The sequence below is a fragment of the Achroia grisella genome, unplaced genomic scaffold (assembly GCF_030625045.1).
Source record: "Achroia grisella isolate CSIRO2021 unplaced genomic scaffold, CSIRO_AGI_Agris_v1 utg903, whole genome shotgun sequence".
In the NCBI taxonomy this organism is placed as follows: domain Eukaryota; kingdom Metazoa; phylum Arthropoda; class Insecta; order Lepidoptera; family Pyralidae; genus Achroia; species Achroia grisella.
This window is the reverse complement of record NW_026713061.1, coordinates 1579339-1600765: the sequence shown is the minus strand read 5'-3', so window position 1 is coordinate 1600765 and position 21427 is coordinate 1579339. Positions and strand designations below refer to the sequence as shown.

The 21427-nt window shown below is 32.1% G+C and overlaps 1 protein-coding gene across 2 annotated transcripts; it reads right to left on the bottom strand.

Moving 5' to 3' along the window:
- Window positions 1-189: 189 nt before the first annotated feature.
- On the bottom strand, window positions 190-20197 carry LOC131853515 (protein phosphatase PHLPP-like protein). Of its 2 annotated transcripts, XM_059204424.1 has the most exons (7): window positions 19623-20197; window positions 19344-19537; window positions 16508-16746; window positions 4565-4676; window positions 3800-3919; window positions 3243-3396; window positions 190-2750 (listed from the first exon to the last, which is right to left on the bottom strand). In XM_059204424.1, exons 1-7 carry the CDS (start codon window positions 20146-20148, stop codon window positions 391-393), a joined length of 3705 nt encoding a protein of 1234 aa, XP_059060407.1. In that variant the 5' UTR covers window positions 20149-20197; the 3' UTR covers window positions 190-390. The 2 variants fall into 2 exon arrangements, with proteins under 2 accessions (XP_059060407.1, XP_059060408.1); XM_059204425.1 differs by lacking the exons at window positions 19344-19537; window positions 19623-20197 and adding an exon at window positions 17389-18115 and having other exon boundaries at window positions 194-2750.
- Window positions 20198-21427: the final 1230 nt, after the last annotated feature.

Below are 21427 nucleotides of genomic sequence, written 5' to 3'. Positions count from 1 at the left end.
AAAATTGAGAAAATTTATCGCCTTATGTCTAGACGGATAGAAATATGTGTAAATATGGTACTGCAGAAATATAAAACGTAAGCTCTTTTAGTCAATTTTTTTTTAATTTATTATGTATTTTTAAAATGAAATCACTTTCATTATTTTACTGTATTTTAATTACAGATTAAGCTTAATGATACAAGGAGATAGTACCTATTATAATACTGTACATAAGATTAATGTGATAAATATAAGTAATATAAACTAAGTCCATAGTGATTAAAATACTTTGTGCAAAAAATCTAGTCGACAGATGAATGGTACATATTATACATAAATAATTATACACACTAAATATGCTACATTATTTTGAGTTTTATTTACAAATGGTTATTTTATTTCATGTATTTATAATTCAGTCGTAGCCACTCCCCAGTACTGTTGCATTCGACCTTCAAGATCTAAAGAGTCTTGAGATTGAGCTGTCTTTTCCTGTATTACAGCAAAATCATACTCTAAGTGATAAGGCATTAAACGTTGTAATGATCCGAAATATGCAGCATTTGGACCGCCATTGGGTAATCTTCCTGAACCAAAACGAAAATCGGGTTTTAACGCTGTTCCAAAAGACCTAGCACTGCCAAAATGTTTGGATAAAAATGGAACGCCTTTAGGTTGCTTGCCAGATAAATGAAGTTGTGGACTACTGCCCGATAAACCTTTAACATTTCGTAAACTGCTAACATTTGATTTTATTCCCTTCGAAAGATTGTCTAATTCCTTGTCAAATAACATCTGCGTGTTTTGTTCTAACATATACTCCCAACATTTGAATTGTTCATCCGACGACGGTAGTTCATCGTTTCTTGAATCATCTTCTTTGTCTTCCTCAACACGTACACGTATTGCACGAGCTACTCCTCCACGGCAACTTCTCCGTTCAGAGGCTCTATTTTGTGATCGCACACTGGAATAATGTTGATGACTCACTGTTTCACTTGGTGGACGATCACTTTGACCGCTGGGTGATGATCGATCACTACCTGGTTTGGGCGGAGTAGTAGAATGACAACATGCCTCTATCCTTGAGCAGCAGCAATCAGGTCTGCATACCGATTTATTATTACTACATATGGTTTGTCTTAACTCTCGCATTAGTAAATCAACATCAGCACGAGCAGTATCAAATCGTATAACCTGAACTGAAATGCAATCTTCTATACCGTAGCTCTGGGCTAAATCTTGCAACCTTTTTGCTGCAAGTACTGGATTTCGTTCAGCTCTCACTTCAGATACTGCAGTATCTATGCTAACTGCGTTCCAAAATTTTCCATTACCCATTATTAAAAACTCATCATCTTCTTTAATAACTGTTTGAATCACATCAGGGTCGGGTATTGTATTAGGATAACGAGATGAATACCCTAAACGTTTATTATTTCCTAAACCTAAATTTAAGGGTCCATTTCGTCTACTCAATATAGCCTTAGTATCACCCACGTTAGCAAGTTTCAAATTATATCGCTTAGACATTTGTCCAAATCCATTTTCTGGTAATGACATTGGTGTTAAATGACACATTATCAAGCAGGCGCCTTTCTTTTGGCCTTTTTCTTTTAATTCTCTGTGTGCGGATAACACAACATATTTCATGTATTCGCTTACAGTCTCTTTTATAGACTTTTCCTCGAGTAGAAGCCCAGGTAAATTTTTCTGTAATATCTTTGGAACTTCTGTGTCATTTTCACCATCAATAATTGCAAATAGTCCTTCTTTATTACAAAACGATGGTAATCTAATTTGAGCGCAACATAACTGAAGGGATTTATTAGGGCATTCTGAGAAACCTGTAGTCCATGGAGCTGATCCACTTAGTTCTTCATGATAACCACTTTTTTGCGTATATGGTAACGAATTCCTACCAGTAACATCAACAAGACTGAGAGGTCTTTGACATCTGTACACATGAAATTGCGAAGGATCAATCTGCAATTTTTTATTACACGAAATATCGAGGAATTTTAATTGCTTTGGAGCTAATAATCTTAAATCTATACTGTCCAGTTCATTGTGTGCGAAATCTAAAATTTTTACAGATGCACTGCAAGCAAACATGGGAACTGATTTCAATCTGTTGGAGTGAGCGCGTACAATTCTGATATTATTTAGTTGTGGTAGATTTTCTGGTAGTTTTAAAAAAGAATTTCCTGATAAAACAAGTTCCTCAATTTCAGGCCAGAAATTAACGCAGCTATCAGGTAAATTGGTCAAGCAATTGTACGCAATATGTAATATCTTTAGCCCACGAAATGCGATAATTACATCAGCAACATTATCAGTTAGACAGTTCGCTGTTAGATAAAGTCGTTCTAGACAGTGCGAGGATGGTCCACGGGCGTGAGGTAATCGATTCAATTTATTATTAGATAAATTCAATATTTGCAATCTATCACAAACAGAAAAAAAGTTTTCAGGTAATGCCTGTATACAGTTATCATGTAGTAATAGTTCTTTTAATGGAGCTCTTAATCTCGGCATTGATGGAATGTTGGATATTTTATTATGAGCCAGATGCAGTTTACTGAGACTAGAGAGTTCACTACAGAATAAGTGTTCTGGTAGCGATGTTAGCTGGTTATTGCTGGCATAAAGTGTTGTCAGATCAGAGCAACCACTCAGCCAATGTGGTAGTGAAGTCAGTTTATTATGAGAAACATCAATTTCTATTAAATTTATAGGCGGAACTGTACTTGTCAGTGTTTCTATTTCTGAAAAGAAAAAGAATAGTGTATAAAAGTAAATGATCAATAAGTTTATATTATTACACGCATACTTTTTATTATTCATGATAAGTTATAAATCTTTTTCTCTTTTTTATTGTGTCAATTAAACCACTTTTGCTAACACTCGTCATAAATTAGGATCAAAAAAATAGTCAATAAAAAATTATGACTATATACAGACTATGTACAGCTGTAAGAGCTGTCACAGTTATTTCATATTATTGTAATTGATATGTTTATATGATAATTTAATATAGAATGAAGGAGTGACTTTTTCCTGAATCTACCTATTTCTATTTTTCTATTTAAAATTTAGAAAATGCCATTGGCCAGAAAATTGACTCATCCTGTGCTTTCTCAGAACCTCCAACCTTCATTCATCAACTATCCACAAAATGTATACCACTTAAAATATCATGCAAGTGACTTTGGCTGATTACTCCTAATGTAAAAATTCATATTTGTAGTTGCACTTACGGTTATGGGGTGCTCGCAATATACGTAGTGAAGCACCATGAAGTGCTAAGTGCTGAAGGGAGTTGTGTGCCGCGTACAGCTCTCGGAGCCCTCGCAACGCTGATACCACCAGTACTTCCACGGCATTGTGTGACACATCCAGGGACACCAGGTGCTATAAAAACAGAAAATATTTTACGAATTTAACTCATTTCAGTCAAGTATATATAGTACCTACCTAGTACCTACTAGTAGTAGTATATATAGTACCTACTCCTGTATTTATAGTAATTGTAAATTAAGGAAGTTACTATTATTCATATTTTTAAAAAGTTTTTATGGAATAATAATTATACCGTGAAGACCGAAAATCGTCTTATTACTAGACTTAAATATCTGTTGGACTAAGTACCTATTTTCGCAGGATAATAAGTAATAAAGTAACTTATTTCAAATCTGAGTTTACAGTAAACTGTAGTAACTGAATTATTTAGCTAACAAAAGGGGTTTCAATGTCAATACTTGCATAAATTAGTAAATAAATAAACTAAGTTAACATTATATTAAACGGAACTTACTTCATAATTACCAAGTATAATGCTTCCTTTCAATTTGTTATGGCGAAGGTCTACGCTAGTGAGTGGTGCGCGGTATTCAGTCTTATTTTCTTCCTCAAGGCCCATTTGTAGGTCACCAGACTATAACGAATAAATAAAGAAAAATTAAATGTCATTCATGTTTTAAAGATATTATCTTTTATATAAGGAAGGTATCCAGAACCATTCCAACTATTTTAAGAATTATTTACCATTAAAAATCAATTTAAATAGCCATACGCCGTATAGTATACGCCTATATATCGTTCAATATATAGACAAGTTCGCACGGGCAACAGCCCGTAATATAAAATGTAGTACAGTATATTACTCATAATAAAGTGCTAGATGATGGTATTAGGGAAGGTCTAATACCTAAAGCTTTTATTAAGAAAGAAAGAAAGAAAGAAAGAAAAATATTTTATTAAAATTGTCTTTTTGAAATGGGGTTGTAAAGCAGATGCAATTTTTAACTTCCAATATTTTCAAATGTTTGTAGAGATGTTTTTAAAATGATTAAAAATACCTCAACAAACATCTGTTTTTATCTATTTTTTATATTTCTAAATAGTAGTAGACTTGATTACCTAATATGTAATAAGTATGAAGAAACGTTACGGTAATTGTAAATTGTTAAAGAATTCCCATAGAAAGTAATTATGTACAATTATTTAAAGGCATGTTTAAAAAAAACTTGCCACCAGAGAATATACTGCACAAAAAAAATATAAAATGTTTAATACTAACTCCAAAAGTGGTAATCAAATTGTGGTTAGCAACTAGGGTCCTTAGTCGCGGCAGTCTTAAGATGCAATCAAGTGATATCAACTCGTTCTCACTCACATACAGCTCCTCCAACCTGAAATTAAAGTTATAAACACTTTTAGTACTGACGAAAACTTTAACTCAAGAAGTGACTTTACACAAGCTAAGTTTTTCCTGGTAAGTCGTAAGGCGCTAATTACAGAAGTTTTAAACTTGAAGATGTCGGACAAGAAAGGTAAGTTTTGAATAAACAATTATTCGGGAATATAAAAGTAAAAAAGAATACCTAAACATATATTATAGAGGAGAAAAGATTTTATTTATGTTTTCCTAATACTAAAAACTACATAATCGGAAATAAAAATTCATTTAAATATCTACACTCAGACGAATATGTGGCTAGTGTTACGTAGAGTCGTTTAACTACTATGTATATACATATGATAACTATGTATGTACTAATATTGGAAATAGAAAACATTTTTAAATCAATTACATTACTGTGTTCAACTTATTACACTTCAAATAACTACAAAGTTGAAATTCGATATGATGTTATGTATTTGTCTACTTATGGAATTCTCCGAGGTTTATTCCACAAGTGTATATTGTCATATCTGTTTTTTATTTACACTTCTATAACATTTTGATATGAATCGAACATATTCTATAGTAGATACGTACCTTTTGGCATCTGCCAGTTGGGAAAAACCGACAATATGTATTTAGCGCGCAATGTATAAGAATATAGTTATGATTGATTTTAAAGTTCTTATTTATTGTATCTATAATAGAAAGAGCCTAAGTCTCTACTTATTAGCTATGCCGTTATATCGCAAAAGTTAGCTTTTTGAGGCCTAAATTTCAGATATTTTAAGGCACGTTTTGATCTACATATTTTCCTATATAAATTTATAATTTATTAATTTTATGAAATTAATGACATAAACACACACAGAATTAATATACTATGTGCAAAATACAATTGAAATGAGTATTAATATATACCTACTACAGCCGGAGTAGAGTCTGATGTGTTTGTTGCGTAAGTTTTATTTAACACAATAGGGTTTTGTAGATTCATATAGTTCCTCGGAGGAGACTGGCCGTATGTTAATACGTGGCCCACAAGATCGTGAACCGTGTCGGTTGAAATTAAAAGTATGTAAGTACATATATACATACATTGTTAAGAATAGAAATTATATACCTTAGTACTTAGAATAAATTGTTATTAAAACGATATATTACAATTAACGAGGTACTACTTATTGAGCAAACATTTTCTTCATTGTAGCATACAAAATCTCTTTAGATTTGGTATATATATCTAATATAGCCAAATTATTAAATCTACATTTACTAATATTATTACTGCATATTATCAAAATAATCATAAATTATTAGGAGGACTGAATTGCTGACTATTAACTAGTTATTAGACAAACAAACAGCAAAATGAGTAAAGAACATATTCTGTTTATTCACATTAACGATTATTATTATGAGAGTAACGACTAGAAATTTCATAATCACTGTTGATTATTCAAAGATAGTAACTGTAGAAGGCTTTATTTATTAGTAGGTAGTGAAGAAATAACTTCACAAATACACTATAAGTATATAATTTTGTACTGTTAACTGCATAACAATTTTATATATAAAATGTACTGATACTCTCAAAAGTTGTTAAAATTGCCCAATGGTTTCTAAGAAGTAGAACGAAAAACTTCATTATTTCGTCAACTATTAACACATTATTAATAAACAGATATTAAAGGGTTTGTTAAACTGGCTAGTTAGACATTAAATTTTTTAAATATATATTTAATTTTTAATGTACCTACATTCAATGATGTACGAAGTCCTAATAATTAATAAAATTAATAAATAAGTATTAACTCACCGAAATTATAATCGTAGATTACTCATACAAAACATTTAAACAAGTCTGGTAGGTACTTTCAGAGTCCTAACCACCCTCTGCGTATCAAGTATAATCCATCACTTACTACGCTGTATTACTGTACTATCAATTTATAAATTACAGGTACCTATTTAATTAAAACCACACAGATTTTAGCACAAGCTATACAAGTCAAGTGGATGCGCGGACTGACCACGGAGTATGCGCCTGCGACGCCCCACTGCGCTCGCTTCTCGGGCGCAATCCTCTGTGATCCATTGGTATTACATACACATTGTTGTTAGAATTTATCTATGAAAGAATCTATCTAATGCAATACTATTTAACCATGAATTGTATCACTTATTGCTGTTAGTTTCCCTTTCGAAAATCTTACAACATGTACATAAACAAGCTTTGAGCTTGTAGCTCGATTAGCTTAGCATACCTACGTAACGATTGTAATAATCTGGTGGATATCAGTAGAAGATGATTGGATGAGGATAATCATGACTTTGGCTTTATTTCTAGTTAGTTTAAAGTTGAACCTAGTAAAATATGACGATTAGTTTAGTGATTTTAGTACTCGTAACAATCCGCTCTCCCGTGGCAGATACGTTAGGTTAGTGCTTACTTATATACCTTCACTTGAAAATATCAGATATGCAGCTGGCATCGCAACATTTCACAAGTTACTATGTTCAATTTTCTATTGCATTTGAATATTATAATTTATAATATAATAGTCGGTACTTTGCTTACGGAACCATGAACAAGACATAACTGTTTGAGCACAGAGATGTAACATACAACTTCTTTTACTACTTTAAACATTAGATATTAGGTTAATTGCAATGATGTTTGAAATAAATAAACATATATACAAACAGAAACTTACTAATTTGATATATCATTTTCATGGTCATAACAGCAGTCTGAAAATGGATTAGATAGCCAGGCCTCAACTACTACACATACTACAGGAAAAGTGGAACAATATTTCTGTTAAAAAATACTTAAATTTACGATTTTAAACACTATTTTATAATCATAGTTAAGTTCAATAAAAACACGACAATAACAAGCCATAATATCTTATTGTGAATAATGTAGTGGCTAAAATGTGTATTATATAACTTACCACATATTTACTCAACCAAACATTATTATTAACTAAATCTAAAAATATGAGTGCTTGTATACCTACTCATAGTACACAGTATTGTATTCCCTTGGTGTGCGGTTCCGCTAGCATTGGTTTTATATCTTTTATATGAAAGGTACTCAAGAAAAAGAAGAAGTAAGATACAATGAAATAGTTGGAAATTTTAAGATTAGTTAATTAAAGATTTTATTTTAAAACCACAACAAAATATTAATTAACTGTCTTTAACCAACTATATACTTAATTGCTATCTCTCAAAATAGGGACTGTATATAAAATTTATTAATCATAATTACCTCTAATAGAATGAAAATTCTTAGAAGTATCTAGTAGTACACAGAGTAAAAGACAGATGAGAACAGCGACTTTGTTTTATACTTTTAAAGACATCTGCGTTGTAACATATGTTATCTGTGGTTGTAATAAGTTACATATAGATATAATCATATATGACGGCCTCTGTGGTCCTGTGGTTTAGCACACCGCTTTACATCCGATGATCGCGGGTTCAATTATTCGCACAATGCAAACATTTGTATTCATAAGTATGACGGTTTGTATTGGTCTGAGTGTTTCTTATGTATGTATATACCAAAAAAATAAGTATTTCTATCAGTTGCATAATACCACAATAACAGTGTGTGATGTGTGTTGTGATGATTTTTTTTAAATAATATAAATAATTATGATATGATGTTGATCAAAAGCTTTGAAATGTCTGGTAACAATTTTTACACGTGGATTGATTATTATCTGATAGGTTGTAGGTAGATAATAACTATTTTTTTACTGTATCCATCATAGATAAATAAATACAATGCATGTGTCCTTGAAAGTTAGTGGAAGAGTATCTAGTCATTATCTGATAACATCAATGAATTATTAGTACCTAAATCCTTTATGACTTCCGTACTCTATCTCCGTAAACAATAAAGAGAACGTGTACCTTATCTACTACAAGTAGGTATACTATAGCAAGATGTATTTATATCTATTGATAGACGATATTAAGAATAGAATAGAATAGAATAGAATAGAATAGAATAGAATAGAAAATCATTTATTCAAATAAACTTAATTTAAGCACTTTTGAATAGTCATAACAATTTGTTTTTTATCTACCACTCGTTCGGAAAGCTGTCTCATCACAAGAAGAACGAGCAAGAAACTTGTGTGTTGCTCTTTTAAATAATCCTTGTAAGTTTACATTTACAAGTCGAAACGTGTGAATACAAACTACCAACAAGCACTAATTTTTGGGTCAAATATAAATATGCAATAAGATTAAATCAGTCGTAGTGATAAGAGCAGACCAGTCCCTACAAGCAGCACTCGTTTCACGAGTATGACGGATGAGCCAGCCATCACTGCGCTCGACCATATTTTAGGGAGCCCAATGACCCGGCCCACCACGCCGCCACATGTCTGGACATTTTAGTGAGCATGACTACTCATTCCACACGACCACGTCACAGCTACAAAAATTACTATATGGTAGTTACAGTATTCGCACTTTACATACGGATGCATGCGGCAATCAATATAAAAGCCGCTACGCTATCATATATCAAGAAAGCAGTATGAAAATTAAAATTATAACGTTGTCCGCAAATAAACTTATTCTTGCTATATATTGCTATCATCTATAAATTCATCTATTTTATAATAGGCTTTTTTACATAACATTTGTTTAATATAAGATTTGAATTGCCTCTCTGTAAGATTTAGCGTAGACTCTGGCAGTTTATTATAGAATCTTACGCAATTACCATAAAATGAATTACTAACTTTGTGTAGACGACATTTAGGTAAAATTAGCTTATTTTTATTGCGTAAGTTTCTACTTGTACAGTCTTTAAGTTTCTTGAAACTATCTAAATTTTTCCTTGTATACATAATATTTTCATAAATGTACTGTGAGGCAACGGTGAGGATATTTGATTGTTTAAAGCATTGACGTAATGACTCTCTAGAACCCATACCATAAATAGAACGTATGGCTCTCTTTTGTAAAATAAATATAGTATTTACATCGGCAGCTTTACCCCATAGCAGTATGCCATATGACATAATGCTATGGAAATAACTAAAATATACAAGTTTTGCCGTCGCCACGTCTGTTAATTGCCTTATCCTTCTAATTGCATAAGCAGCAGAACTAAGTCTACTGGCTAATTTTGAAATATGGGGCCCCCATTGTAACTTCGAGTCCACTGTTATTCCTAAAAAAACTGTATCATTAACAAAATTTACTATTTCATCATTAAGCAATAGCTGCGTATTTACTTGTTTTACATTAGGAAGCGTGAATTTAATACACTTAGGTTTGTTGGAGTTCAATAATAGATTATTACATGTGAACCAATTTAATATAGCAGAGATAGCATAATTTACATCGTCTAATTGATTACATTGGCGACCAATTTTAAACACTAACGAAGTATCATCCGCAAATAACACTATATCTGCAACTTTCTCTACCATGTAGGGAAGGTCATTTATATAAATTAAAAAGAGAAATGGGCCTAATATTGAACCTTGAGGAACGCCCATTTTTATATTAGTTCCCTTAGACTTTACACCATCAATATCTACAGTTTGCACCCTATCCTCTAGATAAGTTTTCATTAGACTTAGGTCATTATCTCTAATACCATAATGTTTGAGCTTGTACAAAAGTGTTTCATGATCTACGCAATCAAACGCCTTCGACAAGTCACAAAAAACGCCGAGAGCATCCTGTGAGTTTTCCCATGATTCGAATATATGTGTAATAAGCGCTACACCTGCATCAGTAGTAGACTTTCCGGCAGTGAAACCATATTGCTGACTGTGAAGCAGTCCGTTATCCCGGAAGTATTTTATCATTTGGTTAAACATAATCTTTTCAAATACTTTACTTAGAACTGGCAAAATAGAAATTGGTCTATAGTTGCCTAGCTCAAATCTATCTCCAGAATTAAACAGTGGAATTAATTTGCTAAATTTCATTAATTGAGGAAACACGCCATTATCAACACATTTATTGAAAATAGTAGCTAGATAAGGAGCAACAATATCTATGAATGAACTAACTACTTTTACTGACATGTCCCAGAGATCTTCCGTATTTTTTAAATTTAACTGTTTGAATATTTTTATGACATGAAAAGGGCTGACATGTGAAAATTTAAATGTTAAAGAGCAAGGGCTGACATTAGCCTCCAGTAATATTTTTGCTCGAATTGGAGATGAGTCTAGAGAAGATGTAATATCAATCGGATTAACTATTTATAAATAAATATTTGTATAAAATAATCAAAATATAAACTCTTAACAGTCACAAATATTCCTATGCTTTCTTATTCAAGATACTGCAAGTAAGCAAACCCTCAATTATAAATAAGATGCGATACCAAAATACCTCAGTTATAAAGTTTTGTTTCGCTTTGTTTGATAGGGCAGAGTAATTGTAGAGTACGTAGTCTTGACATTTTAGCCTGTGGGAATTGATTTAACATAAAGTAATGGGCTTCTATAAGGGACTACATGCCTATGGAGTCTATGGTTATAATAATAAGAATAATTACTCTGAACAATCCACATAGCGCCATATATAGCCAAACGAATTGATTTACGGATAAAAACACTTTTTCTTTGAAATGAGACTGTGGAACTCGCACTACTTATATCTACTTATTTACCGAACTACAATGGATTATGTACTACAAGGTAAGGATACAATACACTATCATCAACTTTATGATATGGTCAACTACTTACAACTTAGTTTTTTAATATTATTAGATTATAGAGACAAGCGAGGTTAGTTAATAGGGGTTGCGCGCAGCATAGCAAAGTGAACGTAACGCCGCACGCTCTGCCGCACAGATGTAGATAGTTTGCACCTACCCGCGCGAGCGCAGCACACTATGTACGCAAGCAACCACTTAAGAAATTAGCACACAACGGAAACAAAACGTCTACCGACAACCATCATGACCCAGTAAGTGACACGTTATCAAATTAAACTGTTTTTACTAACAGAAAAGAAAACACGTAAATAAAATCATATAATTTTTTTTTCCTCAAAAATAACTTGTAGATAATATTAATGCTTATATAAGGAAGTTTCTTATGACGAGTCTGTTTTCCGAATGAGTGGTAGAATTAATTCTAAAATACTTATGATAAATTTGTTTTAATAAATATTATTTCTATATTGATTCGATCAAAATTTTATAGCCAAATTCTTCAGTACATAATTTCACAGAAGTTGGTTATAATGTTTTTAAAAAAATTTTTTGCTTTTTGTTAATTTTATGCAGTTGTGCGAGTAGCTATAATAACTAGATAGGCGATGTATATATATATATACGTATACGTAAAACACTATTAATTATGATAAAACAACTCTTGGTTCCTATTCTATAAGGAATGTCATATGTGCACATAAAACTATTAAGTATGTCAGTAGGCAGTCTAGTAAAATACTGTAAACATAGATATTTAAATACAATTTTATCAACATCTGCTTTGTAGATAATATATCGACAAATAGTGATTTCGTTATTGATTAAGTAGAATGACTTGTGGATAATAATCGTAGTCTATTATTGTTATTGTTGCAAACTCTTTGCAAATTTTTATATATTTATGTAATATTGAATGTATTTTTTTATAAATTATACATTATCTTATATTGTTAAGTTTACTGTTATTACACTGTCCGTGCGCTTACTGCAAATATTTACCATTTTTTACCCGTTGTTTCATTCATCTACACTCAACAAATCTATTGCCCACATTTATTATTTACCCTTAAATAATTTACTATAATTGTAATTTTAATGTATTAACACTTTTACAACTTTAAGAAATAAAAAAAAAACAGCGCGTAGCGCGTGCGAGCGTTGTCACACGATTTCATAACGTCAGTGATGATGAGATTTATGTATGTAGGCGACGAATAACTTCATTAACATTTCAGTTACATAAATAAAAAGAACTGAAACACAACTCAGATCGTCGGTAAATACGCGTACCCTAAATTTAAATACCACATCTCTTGATTGGATACCTAATCAATCCAAACCAATAAACGTGTGATCTATTTTGAGAAATAAAGTAAAAGATTCAATTATAGAAACGGACCACCGTTTAACTATATAAATATAGTTCAGGACTATACCTACTTGTATAAAACTCCAGGATTTAACTGAGTTGAAACAATGTTAAGTTAAGAATTTTATTATCTAATATTACCTATTATCTAAAATTTTATACAGATATATATAAAATATTTCACATACCTGTATAGCTAAGCTGTATAGTGTATATATATTTTAGTTATCTGTATCAGTTCAAAATCTAAATATATATAACTCAAAGGTGACTGACGTAGTGATCTATCAACGCACAGCCCTTACCACTGGACGGATCGGGCTGAAATTTGGCATGCAGGTAGATGTTATGACATAGGCATCCGCTAAGAAAGGATTTTGATTAAATATAGTAGGATATAGTAGGCTATGAAACTTTGTCAATTTTAAACCGAACGGGCTGAGACTTTGCATGCATAAAGCTACTATGACATAGGCATCCCCTAAGAATTTTTTTAGGATTTTGATAAATTCCACCCCTAAGGGGATAAATTAACGCGAGCGAAGCCGCGGGCAAAAGATACTTTACCATATATTTCGAACATATATTATTACATATGGTTATTACTCTTCAAAATTCCGCTTCTTTTCATTAATAGCAACTCGTTAATCATTTGACAAAATTTATCAATTATTTGCCAATCATTCTTCAACTGATAGATCTCTAATAAGACAACACAATTAATAAACCGATGCGTTTGGATTATTGCACAAATAGTTCATTATAATTATATATGTTATATATAAAGTGAGTGTGTATATAAGTGTTAAAAATAGATTTTTTGAAATCCCCACTAGAACGGTTGAATGCGCGGGCGACCACAAGTAATTGTAACTTATTTAATATTTGTTATAAAAAATAAAATAGAAGTCATGAATCTATATGTCTAATATGACTTTTTTTGTATATATAGTAGTTGTCCCGGCAAACGTTGTTTTGCCATATAAATTTAGGTACTAATATAACTTCGCCAAAACAGGTGTTGGTGATAGTAGGGTGAAAATTTAGGGTTGTATGTATTGTTTAATCCCATTTGAAAAAAAAGTGTCTAAAACATAAAAATAAAATGTTAGGGGTGGACAACCCTTATCACTTAGGAGTATGAAAAATAGATAGTAGCCGATTCTCATACCTATACGTACTCATATAAAATTTCATAAAACTCAGTCACTCCGTTTCGGAGGAGTATGGTAACTAACATTGTGACACGAGAATTTATATATATAAGATATTATATTTCGATGTCATCTAATAGTAGGAATGATTAATTAAATTTTACAGAGCAAGTAGTAGATAGACCATTGTCAAAGAGAGTTGGTTATTACTATATATACTAAACTATTTAATATATTAATAATATATTCTCTTGATATGTGTGATCTTACTACGTCCGAAGGCTAAGAAGGCAGAAGAGGTGCTAAGCGTCACGCTTCACCGACCGTGCGTTACAAAGCGGGTCCGCATATATCGAGCTCTGTGAATGCTAACTTCATACTGGAAACTATTGTGTATATTTGTATGTAAAAATTACAATCACAGATCGGAGTAAATACACCCACACATAGATATAGTATATTATATGCCATATAGAATGTAATATTATGCTAACATATGGCCGAAGTAGGTTTTGTACAATGTTGTCTGTGTGAGTAACTGTATGACCAATTGCAAACGCCAAGGACTTTGCTTTGTAAGACGTGTTTTGGCGGAAGGGTGAGATACATCAGTGAAATTACAGGGTACTGAGATATGACATCTAGTCCTGTAGAAAGGCAACGAGTAAATAAGTGCCACAGGCGTAATATGATGACGTGATCTATATATATTACTGTTGACCTACATTATTTGACATTCCAGGTACATGAAAAAAATATTTGCAGTAGAACATATTAGAAATATTTGTTCCACCAAAAGCCGTACCTATGTATACGAAATCGACCCCGAAAAAATCATTTAAATAATGAGTCTACCTATCATTTCAGTTTTGGCAAAAATATTGTACAAAATATTAACTAATTTAGAAATATCTCGTTTTGGTGGTTGGTTGATTAAAATTGAAAAATCAATTTATGTATAGGTTAACGCTGACAATTTAAAAATTTGTATCGTTTTTTAGAATGTTATGTACAAACATATGTTTATGCATTATGTTTGTACATAACATTCTAAAAAACGATACAAATTCTTAAATTGTCAGCGTTACATATTGCATATTTGTCATTGAATATCAATTTCATAGAAGCAAGATTACTTTTAGCGTTAACTGCATAATGCAATCGCTTATCCATACTGATACAACCCCGACTATGTACTACAGCAACATGAAAATTGAACAATGGCCTTAGTTCATTGACACTGGTGCGGTTTGAAACACATACATACAGTTTCTTTTGCTCTAAATGAAAGTGAAAATTAAATCATAAAGTAAAATAAACATATCTTGTACAACTGTGCTACAACTCTCTAATATGAGAGATACAGTGACTCATTTTTTATTTATTTATACATGTAGCACATATATAATAGAGTTATGAGTCTATTAATATAAATAAACATACCATCACGACTGTTATCACGGTTGGGGTAGTCAATAACACATGACATGCCAACATTTCACTCAGTATATTTTTAAAATCTGCGGCGAGCTTACCAGCGTTTCTGTTTTTTTTTGGTTTGCTATTGGCGTTTTGTCTGTCACCATATTGTAAATCATAAATACAAAACCAGATTTGAATGCATACATACTCTTTAAATTACAAATATATACCTACATATACATATATATTATACACACTTTTATATACCTACTCATTAGACGGCTTCTCAAGGCTACGTTAGAAAAGATATCTCAGTGAAATAAGTTTCCCATTCTATATAGAAATTCATTTATATCATTTTGTAAACTTCTGTACAATAAAGATTTTACAATATAATATATGTATTGCATAATCACAAATTAAAATAAAATCAGGTTTTTTAAAGTAAACTTAAATATTTACATATATTTCTGGATAGTCACTTAAAAGTGAATGGAAAACATTAAATGATATTAATTATATGTCGTTTTAAAATATTACAATTTGTCGTGAGTCATGCTAAGATACAGTTACTATAATTATGTCAGTCATACCGAAAAGAGTAAAGTGAATCTGAACAGTTATATTATAGAATGAAATCTTTATATTTGATGATAGATTAAAGAAATGTGTCTAATGCGTAAATATTGTATGCATAATGCAAAATATAAAATCGTTTTTTGTAACATTGAAATACTTTGATTGCATGAGAAAACCTTATTTTTAAAATGATTGCAAAAAATTTGATATACAGTGCAAATATTATGATAAACAGATAAATTTTCAGTGTTAGTGTATGACCGGTCTTAAATTAAATTAGAATAAGATTTTGTATGTGACTAAAATATTTTCTAAGCGGCTCCGTGAAAGAAGATAGTAAACATAGTCTATTGACATGAATGGCACTAAATGCATCAGAAAATATTATGTGACATCCCGTGACACCACCTATGCTGCTATTCCAGAAAACTAAGATGTCATGCCGCTTATTCTGTAACTTCACTAGTCTAATCTGCACCCCAAAACCGAAATCTAGCTTACAGAAATAGCTGATTGTCAGCTGAAAGAATTGAAATTGAGGTGCCCACGGGGACTACTTTTACATACTACCTCTGGTATATATGTTATGAACTTACTGTGTTAATTGGCATATTTCTTCAGGTAGTTCTCTTATTCTGTTGTCGGTGATATCGAGATGTGTTAGTGAGTGCAAGTTCCACACTTGCGGGGGCAGCACAGAAAGTGTATTCTGGCGGATGCGTAACACCCGCACCGTAAATGCACCAACTGCGTGCTGAGCTAGGGCGGCGCTGAGAGAAGCGCGCCCGCAACCGCTAAGATCCAGCACATTTGGGGGTTGTGTACTTTGAATAGCCTGGAAGAAGAGGTATTTAGATAGATAAATCTTTTATTCTATTCATTTTATTATTACAGAGAGCATAAGTAATTCGATATAATTTAAGGTTAACAAATATGTGATCTTGTGTGTGAACTTCAGTAATGTATTGCTCAGACTACAAAACAACAACTTGTTGTTCGAATTCCTATGTATCAACAAAAACATTAATAATTGTATGAAAATTTATTTTATGTCGTTCAATTCTAGTTACTGCAATGTTATGGGCATTTCCATATCCAAAATAATATTACGAGTATGAAGAGAGAACATTTAATTTCTTTTGTGTAATAGACAGAAAGTTCATAACTGATTTTAACTTTATAATTATTTCACCTATCTAACAGCTTACATGATCAGCGAGTGATATGAACCGTATTTTATTTTCAACATATTTTGTTATTTATTTTATTTTATTTTATTATACCTACATGTAGATACATATACGATAATTGCACTCGTGCTAATACTATTAATACAGTGCGAACATAATTTGATTGATTTAGAATGGTTATCAGGGATGAGCGAAAATTTAGGTATTCATTGGAAAGTCATGTAAATAAGTTAAAATAATATGTCATTAACACAAATTTATTATTTTATAAATAATATGTAACACACCGTCTCATCATATTTGTCCTGCAGCATAGCTGGCTCCAAGCTGTCAAGATAGTAATCGTCATTTTGTTGATTGAACACATCCAAACTATCCATGTCTTCTTCGTTCATTTTTATATGATCCTTTTCACCATCACATCATTCACTACACACAACATTTTACTATATAACTTATAATATTTAGCATTCGAACACTATTATACATAGTTGCCTTTTTAAATATAGTTGACACTTAAAATCCGTTGGTTTCGGTATAACCGTGATGAGGCCGACGAACTCCAACAAGCATTGTTATTCCCAAAGACTACAAAGCTTCTGTCTGGCGATTACATTATTCTGATCACGAATTTGTAGCTTGCATAAATAGTATTTAAGCGTCCTTGCTAATGTTGCTTGTATTGTTTCGAGAAAAACCATCAAGTATGTTAGAACAATCGATTGTTTATGATTCCAATTTCGAAATGTTTACAATGTTTTGTACACTGGTTTTATTAAATCACTGATCTATTTAGTTAGTGGGTACACTGGTACATGAAGTATAGGTAGTGCGACCGTTTGGAGTGCCTTTTCACTACCGTCGGTGACGGCAACTGACTGTCTCGAGAGCTGTCGCGCGAGTCATGCTCGTACTCTGGACACCTCGACCGTGACTTTTCTCTTAGGGTATTGCGCGCAATTTCTAATTAACACACTGTACAGACATTAATTTGCAAGTAAGTATATAAATTTAACTTTTCTATTATTAAACTTTCATTACTTAAAAGTGAAAATATCTGTCAGTAAGTCAGCCAATTACTACTTTATATTTTTGAGATTTTACCAAAAAAATTTATGTAAAAAGATAAAGAGTATTACATAGTATATCAGTATCACAAGGTATAACTAAATTATAATATAACTATGTATTAATTAGCTAAACAAATGTTACTGTTAACCGTGTGTAGGTATAATACTAAATACTTACCTATGTCTAAATGTTTCGACGAAAACTTCATAGTGTCGCAGGTTATCTATACCTACTATTGAAATTATAATTGTAAAAAATTGCAAAGATTTTAATCTGTATTTGGAGTATTTAAAATCTACAAAAGTTATAAATTATAATAAAATAATAAATATTTAGATGCCCCTATAACGCAATTTTATTATTAAGCTCATAACCCTATCTTAAATGAGATAAAATCGCACATTGAAATGTCAAAAGCTTAATATGCATTGAGAATCGGAAGATTTCTAGCAATTTGTTGCTGTTAGGTTAACGGCTCGTTAGTTTAGGAAGTGTACCGGAATAGAATTCTCAGTCATCTGCTAAGAATTCACTAGACATTCCATGAAGCGCACCGATGCAAATTGATGCTGATCACAAATAAATTGCGTTTAAAAATTATAATACAACTAGTATATGATATTCATACTAATATCTACTACAAGTAAGTTTTCGATCCAATCGTGACCAATTAAACATCTCCGAAGGAATCACTAATTTTCTAGGTTGTCTTTTATGTTCATGATCGATCATTTCCGCATTCAGACAGAAACATTACAATGTACACCTCCTACTTCGCGGAATTAGATAAATATTCTATATAATTTCAACAGAATTGGACCATAGGCAATCAATGTGTATTATTCATTTATTTATATTATCAAACCAATAATTGTATAATGGGATGATCTGCTTTGGTTCTTATTATAAAAAATATTATTAATTAAATATTAGTGTATGTCAGTATGTACTAATATAACTTATTGAGACTTTTGCATCAATGAAATTAATTTTCAAATATAAATTATATGCTTATATAGCTTTAATATTTGGATATAGGTAGATATGGCTAATGGTTAATGCTATCTTAAATAATGCTACCATATCTGTTTCTATTTATATGGAGAACAGAAAGTAAATCCTTTCTCTCTCTCTATCAAATCATACTATGTATTTAAGTTAAATTTCGTACCTCTTTTAACCAGCAGAACCACATATTTCTCTCCCACACATTATTGAAACCCAAGAAGAGATGATTCATTCCTCCATCATTCGGAATACTGTTTCCTTGACAACGAGGCTTCACGCATATCACCAACCTCTGGGACTTGGGGTTACAAAATTCGATAGCACCTCCACTTAGCTCTAGCATTTCCCATGACGTACCTAAAAAAAAATAATAGAAACTTATTGTAAGTATTTGGTTAATGTAACAGATTGTATGAACATTACATTAAATAATTCAACTCACCGTAAGTATGCAAACATGAACCAATTATGTGAGCTGGTCGTGGTTTCCATTGTGGGAATACATGTCCCTTCAGCACGTAAAGAGTTCCGGATCGCAAAGCACCCCCGAAACGCGTAGTCGGTCCAGTACACCATCGCAGAGAATGTCGCAGTTCAGGGTCTACTGCCAAACGCAAACGACGCGCTTCAGACTTCCAACCATATGTAGCCAAAAATTGCTCTTGAATTCGCAAAGGAAATTCATCTAGTTCCATTCGCCTAGACTTTTCTCCGCCTATTTGCATCCATAATGTCAACTCTTCTCCAAAACCTAGCGTTTTGTTTAAATCTTCAACGGTGGTGTTGTGTGAAACCTTGACTAACTTACTGGCTGCATCAACCGAGAAGGGCTCTAGTCCATCAAATACCCTTATCCAGCCTGAATCGCAGGCTATTCGAGGTTTGAAACCACGCGTGGATGCGAGTCGGCGTAAAGACTTTCGACGAAGGTGAGGTGATGAAGCGTGTAAGCCGTCATCGCAAACCATGGTGCGGCGGCAGGTGGTCGCGGACCGCGATGGCCGGCGTCGCAATGCCCGCGCGCCGGACTACGCGCCCGCCGCTGCATAACAATTGGGTCGGATACGTAGTGGGGGTGGGAAACATGTTGCTCGGTCAATCGGGAACTCGGTGGAATACAAATTGAGTTCAATAATAATACCATAATAGTTCGTTCATCAACGTTACCTGATTCTTATTATTATTTTCAAGCATTCGGCAAGAAAGGAGGTACATGATTATATGATTATTTCGCCAAAAACTGAATAGATTTCTCGATATTTTTTGTAAATTGGTTCTTCCTGTTGGTTCTATACATTATTACATACATATATGTAAATTAAAACGGATACGAACGGACGAAACGGAACTTCAGATTTTACTTTAAAATTCGTCTATTTCTGTTTTGTTTTTATATTTACAACACAAAACAATATCTAAAATACGTAAAAATATAGATTTTTTTTTTCAAGGCGCAGGAACTAAAATTTTTTACATTAATTTGTGAATTTTTAGCAAGTGGTGTAAAATTAAGAGAGTGTGGAGTTACGATAATAAGGATTGCTCTCATTTCTAATTATTTAGTCTATATCATATTTATGCTTCTTTAAGCACGATGAAATTTACAGTTACTGTATACTATTTTAAGGAAATATAGTTACGTAAGATAGATAAGTCGGGCAAAGGCGAAACAGTCATGAGGTGGTGTCACGCGCCGGCAAGCACCCCACTTGCTGACTCACCTGTTGTGCCCGAGAGCATGACCCTTGCCTACATCTGACGGTTTGTTGTTGATACAAAATACATTACTTATGTTCAATTAATAGTACAACGATTTTTGATGATGATGATGACGATGAATGTATTTCATTGATAACAATGACGTTGTATCGTATAAAATAATCTATATAAATGCATTTTTTAACTAATTGAATTAAAAGATTTGTTGTAAGTAAACGATTAAAAATATATATATATGACCAATGGAACGCTAAAATATCTCTGAATATTAGGTAAGATAGTGCATTACAATGCAATAATGAATCAATCAACTTATCAACCTTAACACTGTGTAAGGTATTTTAAGAATATTAAGTAGTTCAATATCATACTCAGGAATTTATTAGAGCTTGATTTTATACGTTTGATTTGTCACGTGCATTGAATCGAATTTAATAAAAAGAAACATGTACTAATGTTTAACAATAACATAATAGAAATGAACCGAACCGTTTAAATAATACATATTGATAAAGCTGTGGAAAATAA

Coding starts and splice junctions, on each gene's coding strand:
- LOC131853515 (XM_059204424.1), bottom strand. CDS start 20,148: ATGGTTTGCGATGACGGCTTACACGCTTCATCACCTCACCTTCGTCGA. Junction 3,920..4,564: donor ATTTGATTACCACTTTTGGA/GTTAGTATTAAA, acceptor TATTCGTTATAG/TCTGGTGACCTACAAATGGG. Junction 2,751..3,242: donor ATTGCGAGCACCCCATAACC/GTAAGTGCAACT, acceptor TTTTCTTTTCAG/AAATAGAAACACTGACAAGT.